Raw genomic sequence first — 12,208 nt, 5'->3', positions numbered from 1 at the left:
TGAAAATTCAAGGTCGAGCTTGTAGCATTGTCCAACAGATGGCGCCACATCGGCTTTTGTGCAGAGCGTGCAACGGGCTGCGTTCGAGATAGATGTTCGACTTTTCGACCGTTGGCAGAATGGCTCCCGTTCGTGTTGGTACCGGTTCGCGTCGATGGCATAAGAAATTGCATTTTTGCCTGCGAAAGAGTCGATAACTGCCGAGCGACCATTGGTTTGTGAGTAAGTAACTGAATTTTATATTATGTGGAAGTAGAAGTATACTCGATCGTTTGGGGGGAGGTTATGCCAGCTACACACGAGAAGAAGTGCGGCATCGAATACCGTTAGGACAAGGACATTTATTCTCTTGTGATTCTTCTTCTTCGCTTAACAAATAAACCCACGAAAGGGCTTTCTTGCCCTAAAATCGAATTCGACTAATACGTAGATTGAAAATTCCTTCGATCGGGGGAATGCCTACCTAATACTTTTATCCCTAACTTTGACGAATCTGTTAACAGGAGCAAACTGGCAGCAAAGCGCGTGTCCGACAGGTTCATCTCGCGCACGGAATTCTCAACATCAGCAACGTACGTGATTCGCCGGACGAGACGGCTGCATATAAGCATGTATGTATACACACACGGGTTCACTACTTATGTGGGTCATTGCCGAAAGGAAGGAGAACTTGGCGATATCGAGATTGCGGAAGTCCATAAAAGAGTTTCCGAGAGAGCGAGGAGAGCTCACGCTGTGCGTCCCGCGCATGAAATTAACCACTTCTCTCGTCGCAGCTTTATTTTTCTTCCCCTCTCGCTGTGCGGATGACTCACTGATCGGCGGAGGTATCTCATCCTAATATCTTCTCTGCGAGCCTTCTCTTTTTATCGTTGCCGGGGTTTTCCCGTGCTTCTCTTACTTGTGCCTTTAAAACGTTTTTCAGAAGCGCGAGGATTGTTATTTTCTTGCAAATTTTCTTCTCGTACTTTATTTTTCTCTTAATTTTGTGTTTTAAAGGTCGTTAATCACGCGTGACTCGCTTTTGAGAGTGTGGCGTCGTGCGCGAGGTCAACTATCGTATAAAAAAAATCGAAACTGTTTATTGTTTACAAAATACTCGGGACTTACTTATATTATTGAAGGGAAGCGAGCGGTATGATTCAACCGTATGTCAAGGGAATATCAAGCTTGGTCGTTGCAAAACGAAAATCAAAACTTTTACTTTGATTTAAAGTAGCAATGATTTTAATTTTTCAGTTGGCTTCGGGACAACGGCGTATCTCATTTTCGATTGCAGTAGCCGCTCTTCCATCCTCGTAACGCAACAGGCTCACACGTCCTTGATACGAAAGGAGTTTTTTGTCTCACTTGCAAATGCGATTTACGACAAAATCGTAGAATTTTAGAGTGCACCGCTCGAAAGCAGGCATGTAACTGCATACCACCGCGGTTATCCGGCAAAGGATGGCTATTATCTCAATTATCCCCGAAGGCCTTGCTTTATAACCGTCGCGCGAGCCGAGCGCGCGATCTTCGCCGTCCGAGAGTTGCAGAGGCCCGTATGGTAGACATTATCGGCACGAAAAGTGCAAGGTACATTCGGGACTTTCAAAAAATATCCAGAGAGGTTTTGTGCTCAGACAGGCTATTGCTTAAATTATATTGTAATGAGATGAAGATAGCTCCTTCATTTCTGCAGCCAACAAATTTTTTAACTCAAAATTTACTCGATGAAGAAAGAATTTTGACGCCTGCTTGATTCATTACATTATAAACAACGTGTACTTTTAATAATGAAACACGTCATCCTTGTTCCGCGAAACATGCAAATAATTTAGGCGTGATCGAATCTAGTAGTACAGCCTTTTATATCCTGCTCCATCTAATCGAAATCGAGTGCCGATAAAAATCGTGCCACGGCCGCCTTTTCATCAATGGATCCCATTAATTATGTTGTTCAATTGCTATTGAAGGGGGTTTTCCTTATGAATTCATTATTTCTTAACAGATCGTTATCTGTAAAAACTAATGACTTTTTATAGAAGCCGGATATGACTCAAAGCATTGGCTAAAATTAATTTTCACATTACTTGGCGACGCTATTTTTTATTTTGATTGTTTACCCGACGATACTTACCAGAGCTGATTAAACCAAGAGTGTTGTTTATCACTAATCCTGCTTTTTTGTAATTTAGCTGCTTATCGTTGCCGAGTATATACGATTATGATCGCTTAATTATTTCTCATTTGTTCAACTAATAGCCCTTTATCTGCCGAATAAGTGCACACCATTTAAAAAATATATGTATACATACGTATAAAAACTACGAATTAACATAGATAAATAAAGCTGACAAAGCCAAGAAATAAGTTGGTTATGAACGCAATTTACGATTAAAAACTATTGATCAATCTCGATAAAGTAGCTTTTTGCCAACCTTGATTTAAACCTGAAATGGATTACCAAAAAAACTCTTGATAACGTCAGTACAAAAATTCAACTCTCTAAAAGTCGCTTTTGCGATATAATGCGCCTTTCATTTATTGTATGCCCGCGTGCAGAACCAACATCCAAACGTTTCATCTCAAAAGCTGTTAATACGGGGAAAGTACAGCATAAAAGCGTAAAGTCATGATTATGAAATTCGTAGTCCAGCCCCGGGTGATAATTTCATATACAATAGTACGGAGGGTCCTCCATTGCGGCTGTTAATACGAGAAATTTTAATTAAGCTGTCCTAGTTATAAATTGGTGCCAAACACATTCTATACGTAATTTTCTTGCGATATTAATTTATTTTATGTATTTTCAGATATTATTGTAAGTGGGTCTATAGATGCACATTTAAATGAGATAATTCAATATGCCAGATACAGATAGTCTAATGGAGACGGTTAGCGAATACGAAGAACGGGTATTTGTAAAAGATTGCACTTTTGCAGAGCTGTTTGCAACTAGTATTATAATTACACTTATTTTCAGTTTTTTCAAGTACATCAAGCAAAGGGAGACGAATCTGACGAAAACGATTCGTTGAGTTATCTAACAAAAGTTGAAGCAGATGATTCACTTCCTCTTGGTAATTCGAAATTGATTATTATTTTTACATTTTTATACACTTTTGTATGTTATTGTAAGAAAATTAATATTTTTTTAGATGATGATTGTCAACGACGAATGCGGAGAAAGATATCGCGCGTCGGCTCGGCTTTGCGAGACTGGTGGCCGAGGCTCGCGGCACTCGCTCACCTCGAGGACGTCTAGTTTCGCTCGCTCGCTTGCAGATACTCCCGGCTTTTATTGAAAAGATGTCTCGTCGTCCGGCGAATAAAGGGCAGCTTTCGCGGGTGACACAATCTGTGAGGACCCTTCGATTCGCGCGATTCTTGATCGAAAACGGTATTGTGGATTTTAAGTAAGATTTTTCTGATTTTCAGATGTGATATCGTGTGTACGAATCGAGTCTCGGTAATTTAAATAAAACGAAACGCGTTATTTTATTGAGTTGCGAAATTGTCTAGGAATTCCTCCGGTACGAAACACCTTCATCACAGGAAACACTTGGTAATTTCTTGTAACGTTTAGTAGCTTCTCGCGTCATGGAATTTGTTCCATGGAAAAATCTCTAATGTTTATGTAATATATACACGTGATTGCCAGTGATATTCTCCGTATTACTTCAGTCCGCCTTTAAATGTTACGAAAATTTCGCTTACTATTCGCCGCAAGTGTCTATGGCCTTATCTAATAATAAAATTATGATTTATCCTGCAATAGAACAACGAACTCTCTCGTGAGAAAAGTCGACGCGATTTATTCCAGGCCGCCGCAGTCGTTTCCGCGTCGATCGCTTCCCCATTTGTATACACAGTCGGAGCGCTGCACCTTATGTATACCCACGTCGAATCTATTAGAGCGCGAGGACAATGTCAAACTTACGAAAGAGACCTTGGTTGACTGATTAGAGTCTCGGGTAAACTGTACACGACGAAAGTCAATAGCAGCGCGCTAGAAGGTTCGCAGGCAACTCTCTTTTTTTCATCGCGATGCGCGCTCTACACCTGCTTCCAGCAGTTACATTGTTTGCTGGACAGGTCGGGTTAAGGGTATGGAATTCATTATGCTCCTCCACTTTGGTTTATGCGTTACACGAGGCCAAGACGAAGAGCCGCGTGTACGTCTCGTTTGGCGCGAGTGTGGAGTCATCGATGCCGCAGCAGCAGAGAAAGAGCGAGCTCGACTGCACCGTCATCGCGTCCTGGGTCTACTTACACGCTTGGACTACTTAGAGACCCAATTTAACGGGGGACTCGTATGTGCGCGTGTGAAGTCGTATCGGCTGCACATATTGAAGCACAGCTAACCTTGGCCGCTGATTGCACGTCGGTGAAAATACTCGCTCGAGAAGTTTTGCTCGGAACTTTACGACCGGTGCACGGGAGCTTCCGGTCTCTCGGCTGCGATTCCCGCGATTTTCCTTATGCGCGCGGGGTCTCGACGCACCGGGTCGTTACTACTGCAGGGAAGAGGCGCGCGCGCGCGCGTATAACGAGAGAAAGGTTCCCAAGATATGAGGCGGCCCGACTTTCGACTCGATGTATCTTTCATGATCGCTGCCTTCTCTCTCCCGCCGGCAATTATATTAGTCGATAGTTGTATATTATCGGGATGCGCGTGTACACACTTATAAATACACAAAAGCCGCGGCGGACTTTCCTTTCGCTCTCGTCGCCTATACGTTACTTCGTACTCTTGAGAACTCGGGCAGGCGCTTTTTATCGCGAGCTTTCTACCGCGGCGTCGTCGATTTTAGTACCGGTCGGCGTTTCGTTGATTCCCATAGTATAGCAGGCGGCTCGTCGTAGAAATCTTCTCAGGCGCGCCGGGACAGAAGAATGCATTTATCACCTGCTCGGACTTTGTAATGATCGCGAGGATCGGTGAAATCGACGGATTAGCTGCGCGAGTGTACGGCTGTATATACTGGGTATATACGTCCTGAGGCCAGCAGACCGCAAAACGAACAGCGCAGGCGAGTCGTCGACAAAGGAACGTAGTGTGTGTGCGTATGTATATGCGCAAGCCCGCGGTAGCTTTCCATCCGATCCGTCAGCTTCCGAGACGCGAGCGAGAGGGTCAATGTCGGGCGGAAAGAAGGCCTTGGTCTTTCGCTTGGTTCCTTTTATTTTTCCCTCCTCGGGAGAAGCCGACTGGCGGATCTTATCGGGCCGCTATACACACGCCTCTCCCTTTCTCTGCTGCTGCAGCGCTTGCTCTTTTTTCACCGGTCACAGATTTGCGCGCTTATATGGAGCTGGCGGTTTTTTCGTCGGTTTCCGCACTTGCTTTTCGTTTTCTCCCGAGCCAATGAGTTTTCCTTGTTTGATCGTTATTTGACTTTAGAACAGACTCTTACTTGTATGATGGTCGCAACATAGTACACGAAGACTCAATCTGTCACGTATGCGTTTCAATACGCGCATCGCGGTCGAAAAAGAAAGCGAGTTTGACGAGCATCTTCTGAAACTCAATTATAAATTTGTATTCAACGACGAAGACAGATGGTCTCTATGGGCCGGGGAAAACAAATCTTTCTGTCCCTTCAATTATTTGGGTCGTTGACCAGCCGATAATCTTCGCCAAGGTTGAAAAAAGTGACGCGCGCGCTACCGAAACAATGAGCACTTGTACGCCATTGTATATTAAGAGCTACTCGCTCATGTACGTCACGTACCGAGAGACGAACGAGCGCGATTATCACACACGCGTCTTTATTATAATCTCACGGCAGAAGCGTTCGAATTTTAAATGAATCTTTTATTTTCTCGAACCATCAGGAATGAGCCAACATCGATGCAGAGAGGCACACCCGCATGCAGCGCTGGCGGTTACCACACACTCCGCACGCTCCGATAACCGCTCATCCTCTCGCAGCCCAGCCGAAAACCTCGATCTTACGTAAGCCGGCCACGCCAGTCCAACACTCCTCGGCGAGGAGATCGAACTGCATCAGAGGTAAAGCACAGAAACGGTGCTTAAGTTAAGTATATGTGTGCACGTCGATATGTGCGAGAGAGTGAGAGGGGCAGAAGTGCGTCGCGAGAGAGCTGTGTCAACATGGCGACTGGAAAGTAAGCAGCGGCGGCGCGGCGCTGACTAACGAGTGTGTGACCCACACCCGACGTCGCTCGCGCAACGAGCTCCAGTCACATACCTACCGTTCCTCGAACTATCTCGCTGCGCAAGCACTGCACACTCTGCTCTCGCGAACGCATTATATGTACCAACTGCTCACATACGCATTGCACACACAGCTCTAGTGTCGATCGATGCGGCGCGCGGCCGGCGGTTTTTGCAGAGTCGAAAGTAGATTCCGCCGTAGGTCCGAAGAAAGTGGTCCGCGTGTCGCTGCTTTTCCGATTCTCTCGCGTGTGTTTGCGCTGGGCAAAGAGCAAAAAAGCCGGCCTGCCAGCACAGTACTGTACAGCTCGAGCTCCATCTGCCGCTATTGGCAATCGCGAGAGCGCTCCCGAAAGGCCGTGCCAGTAACCGGGCTGCATTCGTCGCATGATCCTGCATCGATTGTTGCGACACCGTTCTTCGAAATAAGAAAGTTTTCCGAAGCCGCGCAGGTGGCGCGCCGAGTGTATGCACGCATACGCGTATGTGTGTGCGCAGTCCCACCATAGCGGCCGGCTCGCGTTTAGAAAGCGAGCCGCCGCTAAGTCACGCAGCACGTGGAGCTTCTGGAATTAGTGCCGACCTTTGAGCGTGCGGGAAGACGTCGCACCGGACATCATCAGCCTCTCGTGAATCCGACACAGACACACAGCGCGCGCGCGCGCGAAAGCCCCTCCATCGCGGAGCAAGCTCGAGAGCAGCAGCGCGATCGAAAGCACCGCCGAGTGCATATCGCGCACGGAGAGTCTCTATACTCTGGGCGCTCTCGCGCGCGAGCGAAAGGCCCGGTGATGCGCGAGGCGAGTCGGCGGGCCCCAGCAGAGCGGACTCGCGCCGCCGGCAGTCACGCGCGAGCCTCGCAGCTGACAAATGTCCAGCGGCTGCTGCGGCGAGTGGCGGCGGCTGCTTCGCGCCAACGAGTCCTTGCGTTGCTTGTACGCGCGCTTTCGCCTCTGACAGCCGAGAGACGCGGACGTGTGTTGTTCTCCTCGTCGCCGCCGACGCATTTCTGACGCTCCGGTTCGCCCGTTCGAGTTTGGGTTTCGCGCACTCGTTACGCTTCTCCATATTCGCTCCGAAGATGGGTTGATTGGAGGTGCTACAGCCGTCCAGTTCTCGGGAGACTCGTGTGCCATAGCTGCGGTATACGCGTTCGCGCGCGCGGATGACATTAGACACGGACGCAAGAGCAGTGACGTGACAATCGAGTGATAATCGACAGCTATATCGGAGGAGGGAAGAGGAACTACTGACGAGATAGCCTGTGTTGTATAATTGCAGTTTCAAGTTCAAGCTCTCCCATCAGGAGTGGAAAAGTGCGCCTCGAGAGTTCTGCTCTACAGGAGGAAACATGCTCAACTGCACCGATCTCGAGTGCATACTGCACCACCACCACTACTACGCGCATCTCCACCAGCTGCAGCCGCATCTCGGCGGAGGAAGAGACGGTGAGTGTTGACTCTCTCGTTATATACTTATACACGTGTGTGTTTACGCCGCGCGAGATCGATCGATCGGGTTACATAAATTTGGCACTGCTGTTATGTAATTCGCGGGATCTCTGCGAGTATGGCTACTTTTACTTACGAGCGCGCGCGCGCGCTCGCGTGTCGCAGGTTAGCTGTTATTGTTTTTTTTACCATATGTATAGGTCTGCGTATTTACTCTTTTTGCCGAGTGTTTACCACCTGCAGCGATGGCCGCGACAATGCGAGCGACGTTGCGCAAGCGTATGCTCGAAATTGTGTATTTATCAAATAACTCGTACAGCCGCTCGGCGATTCCTTTCGCGTGAGTGGAACTTTTTAAATTCTTCGAAGCTCCTTTGTATGCAATCGATAAGCTATAATTAGCATCGCAAAGCTATTCGAGAAGAAAGGAGGAAAAACAACGTCCTGCCGATCGCTGAACTTTCGAGATTTTCCGCGGCTAATAATAGACCTCCATTGGAATCGACCTCTGACAAATACTCCAAAATCGAGAATTCACGTTCTCCGCACGGCGCGAGTCAGTGACCCTGAACCGACGCAGCGGCGGTAGCAAACCTGGCCTAGCCCGTGTAACTTTCTCGCGGAACGCGCAAAAGTCGAGACAGAGTCAGCGAGAGAGAGAGAGAGAGAGAGAGAGAGAGAGAGAGAGAGAGAGAGAGAGAGAGAGAGAGAGAGAGAGAGAGAGAGAGAGAGAGAGAGAGAGAGAGGCGAAAAAAGTAAAATATATCACGCTCCGAATTAGAATTGGAGATCACCGCCGCCGCGGCGTGCGTCCTTACGGAGAGGTAACTTTCGAAGGCTGGTAGTGTGGCGCCCCGGGTTCACGACCTCCTTCCTCTTCATCTGCAGGCTCTGCTCCTCGGATCGGCGCGTTACGAGCGCGCATATGATATTACATATTCTCGAGTCGATTAGGCGCGCGCAGATTGCGAGATTTTTGTCTCGGCAAGGTGAGTCGTCGCGTGGCAGGTCGGAGACGGGGAAGGTCGGCCGAGGAAGAGAGATAAGGAGGCTAGCTCTTTGTACTTTTCTCTCACTCGTGTGTGTCTTTCCAACTTGTGGGTGACGAACGGAATACGTAATTCGTTGTGGTTATAAATACGTGCTCTTGCACTTGACGCTCGATTCGGGCTTCGATGATGCTCTCGCGCGCGTGCGGGTGAGGTATGCAAATATTGGCTTTATTGATGGTAAAATTATTGATAAGTGAAAATCGCGGTCGTCGCGATTTCGTTTCAAAACGACGCGCTTGAAATAAAGCCACGCGAGAGCGCGAAATGACCTACTTTTCGCAAAGTGCATTCATTCACACTTTTTTTTGCGTCAGAGTCCGGCGAGCTAACGATTCGAAAATATTATAACATTAAAACTTCTTTAATCGATCGTGCTGTTGTAGGGAAGCATTTTTCAATGATCTTTCGACGGTATATTGATAGCTGCGTTTTATTGTAACCTTCTGTAAAAGTGATCTAATACCTCGATTTCCATATAAATAAGTTGGTTTGATTTATCATCCGATTCTCTATGGCGTCATGTGCATAAACTTGAGCGACGCTTCAATCTCCACTGCAGTGCTGAAATGTACTTGAAAAAAGAAGCCATAAGGCAATTACCGTAAAATAACAAAAACATGTTATTCCAAGAGCGAAACGTTAATGAAGAAATAAAGACACCTCGTACGCACACCTTGTTTACATACACGGGATGTCCCAATGTTTGTTTCGTTTTCTTATTTGTTGTTAATTGATCGCGTGCGATGAGACGCCTAGGCGCTTGGTAGAGTGAAATTTTTTAATTTTTATTCTTTTTTTGAAGTAAACATCTTCGAGATATTCTTCGCACACATACGTGATACACAAACGAAAGCTCGTCCTCCGCAGACGTCACCCGCGTAAATTTGCGTCAGCGCGACCCTGTGCCGTCTTTCTCGTTAAATTCATCCTCCATTTTATCAGCAGCCGAATTGCGCCGGATATACGCCACAACAGTGTATAACAATCATCGTATGTGCAGCGAAGTTGATTTTTTCTGCTTGACCAAGGTTTTTCCGAATCTCGCGTTGCGACAGAGGGACGACACGATTTCCATGCTATTAAATTTACTCTTATTTCGCTGATAGGTTCCGACGCGAGGCGTTAATTAATTTTAAAAGTAGTCCCTTATACGCACTATTTATCATAACTGGCACGGATTATATCCAGTTGGATCCGATAATATCTTAATGCAGGCACGTTTAATACGACCCGCCTATCCGAGAAAACTAGAATATTATGTATGTGATCCAGTAAAAGTGATTTATTATGTGTGCTCGTGTAGCAGTTTTGATTTTAATAATAATCTCTTTTTAGAAAGTACATATCGTAAACTCGATGAAATTGAAAACCCGTTCTCTTTCGTCATGTAGAACAAAGTTGTCTTTCACAGCTCAGCGACGAAGAAGCACTTGAAAAAAATCCGATCGGCAAAGAGAAAAAATTTCATCCACAGGCATTCCAACCCTTTCGCTCGACAATATATTCCAGCCGGCTAATCATATAAGCGGACCGGTGAATTATTCAAATGCGGCGCACACGGCCGTGGCGCTCAAAAACGCTCTAGTCCCGCTCGACTTTTCGCGCTCGCACCTATATATTCGCGGTAAGTTCGAGAACTCGGCGAGGGGTTTCGCCATCGCTCGAACTGGAATCGACAGATCGGCAACTGCACTCGGCTTCCAATTACAATATTACACCTTCATTATATCTCGCATAGAATAGGCATATACGCTCAGACGCGGCGAATGATCTTGACACTCGTTTCGCGCGAGCGTTAGCGGCTCGTGCGCGAGAGAGATTATATTACAGCGAGCTACGGGTATATAATGAGTTCCGCCGGGGATATAATTGTGGAAGCAGCTGTATGGCTGTTCTTCGTTTTTCTTTTCAATTTCGCTACGCTTTTCGGTCGTATACACTCGTAATTACCGACGGTGTCTGCGCCGGTGTTCCGGGGAAATCGGATTAGATTGATCGCACGCTCGCTCGGGATTATGATTTCTTTGGAAATTTCATACGTTTTAACGAGAGTCGTTTAGAGTTGCCGTCGAGAACAAGAGTAAAGTAGGAAATGTGTCAGTCTTTCCCGTTGGCTCCGAACACGATTTATGAGTGGATTAGGATTTCTTTTTCGAGCTTCTTTTCGGATATAATCCCTTGGAAAATCGAAATACTTGGGAACAGTCACTTGAGCGCTATCATCACCGCGTTCCTTACACAATTAATGTCAGCGTGTGCAAAGAGGCAGAAATTGCGCAATAAAGGCGGCATAATTTCCGATCGCATGATGAATACGTGTGCGCTCTTTAATTACCCGCGAGATCGGCAATAAGCTCGCGACGCCGACGGATAAAATGCAGGTGTTCAATCATAAAATAATTACTTATTTCGCGACGACGACGTATCAGCTGATTATCTCGTTGCATCGCTCGATTTGACGTTTGTTCTCCTGCTGTTGAAAGCCATGTCCCGTTCGAAGGCGGTTTCGTTATCTTCCGAGAGACTCGAAATGAAAAAATATATAAAAAAATATCGTAATATAAAAGTAACCGTGTATAAAATGACGGAAGCTTCAGGGTCGTCCAAGTCGCTTCCGACATTGCTCACGAGTGTTTATACCTTTTCGTTTTGCAAAAAAGTTTACGCGCAGCAGCCAAAAAGGTCGAGAAAAGTACAACAATCCAGGATGTGAATCGACGAGAAATAAGCAAACAAAACTTGGACAACGCGCGAAATTTCGATTTCCGGCACTTCGGTCCTCCGAATATCAGTCCTCTCTTCCTGCTTCTCTCGGAAAAGGGCAGGAGCCAATCAGGATCTCGCGTACCTTGCAATAACCAGCTCCCGTCGCAATTAACAAAATCGACTGTGCTAGGCTTCGGGAAAATGGCTCGCTGCAGGATATACAGCGTTTCGGCGAGGTCGCGCCCACGGAGAAAGGATGGTGTGATCGGTTTCTCTCGAGGCGGCGCCGCGCGCTGCACTCTTTTTGCGCGAGAGAGCAGCCAAGGAACCGGCGCCTGCGCTTTTGTCTCTGTCTATTATAGACACTTTCGACTGCAGCGCTCGTTAAACGCTCTTACCGCCTGGCTGACTCGCGTGTGGACAGTGCGTCTGATTTATGGGGCTCGCATTATCGAGGCTTTTTCTCTCGCCTTTATCAGATGGGCCCGTGTGGTTGCGGCGAGAATTTTTTTTAAACGTTCCTCCGCGAGAGTATTGACAAACGCAGTCGCAATACGATAATATTCCGCCGCCTGCTGCGTTCACGGATAAACAAGTCGTTATAGTCGAGCCGGCGGCTGTTACACCAGCAGCGCGAGTTGATTGAACTCGGGGAATCGTTTGATAAATGCGATCGGCTGTCTTTGACTCTCGAGTCTCTCGTCGTTTACATACCACAACGTGTCGTCCTACTTTTTTTCTCCGCTGCTTCGTCACGTGCGTGTTTTGGGCGAGTTTTCGGTGTGTTGTGGGTGCGCGATTGTAAAGTTGCCGGGATTTCGGATTTTTTGATACGC

The 12,208-nt window shown here is 47.0% G+C and overlaps 1 protein-coding gene across 7 annotated transcripts in view; it reads left to right on the top strand.

Annotated features, from left to right (window-relative positions):
• Positions 1-38: 38 nt before the first annotated feature.
• LOC100679976 overlaps positions 39-12,208 on the top strand; it is a 118,845-nt gene continuing 106,675 nt past the window's right edge. For 2 of the 7 annotated variants that reach the window (XM_008203570.3, XM_008203575.4), the window contains exons 1-7: positions 115-222; positions 504-611; positions 2,796-2,897; positions 2,966-3,062; positions 3,141-3,382; positions 5,821-5,998; positions 7,445-7,611. In XM_008203570.3, coding sequence (XP_008201792.1) covers positions 5,857-5,998; positions 7,445-7,611 — 309 coding nt within the window. In that variant the 5' untranslated portion in view covers positions 115-222; positions 504-611; positions 2,796-2,897; ... (1 more) ...; positions 3,141-3,382; positions 5,821-5,856. Of the gene's footprint in view, positions 223-503; positions 612-2,795; positions 2,898-2,965; positions 3,063-3,140; positions 3,383-5,820; positions 5,999-6,979; positions 7,612-12,208 lie in introns of those variants that run through there. The other 5 variants (XM_032600395.1, XM_016986842.3, XM_016986843.3 and 2 more) reach the window with 5 other exon arrangements.

Source organism: Nasonia vitripennis, chromosome 5 (assembly GCF_009193385.2).
Source record: "Nasonia vitripennis strain AsymCx chromosome 5, Nvit_psr_1.1, whole genome shotgun sequence".
Lineage (NCBI taxonomy): Eukaryota > Metazoa > Arthropoda > Insecta > Hymenoptera > Pteromalidae > Nasonia > Nasonia vitripennis.
Note: the sequence above shows the minus strand (reverse complement) of the source record. Positions and strands in the feature narration are given on the sequence as shown.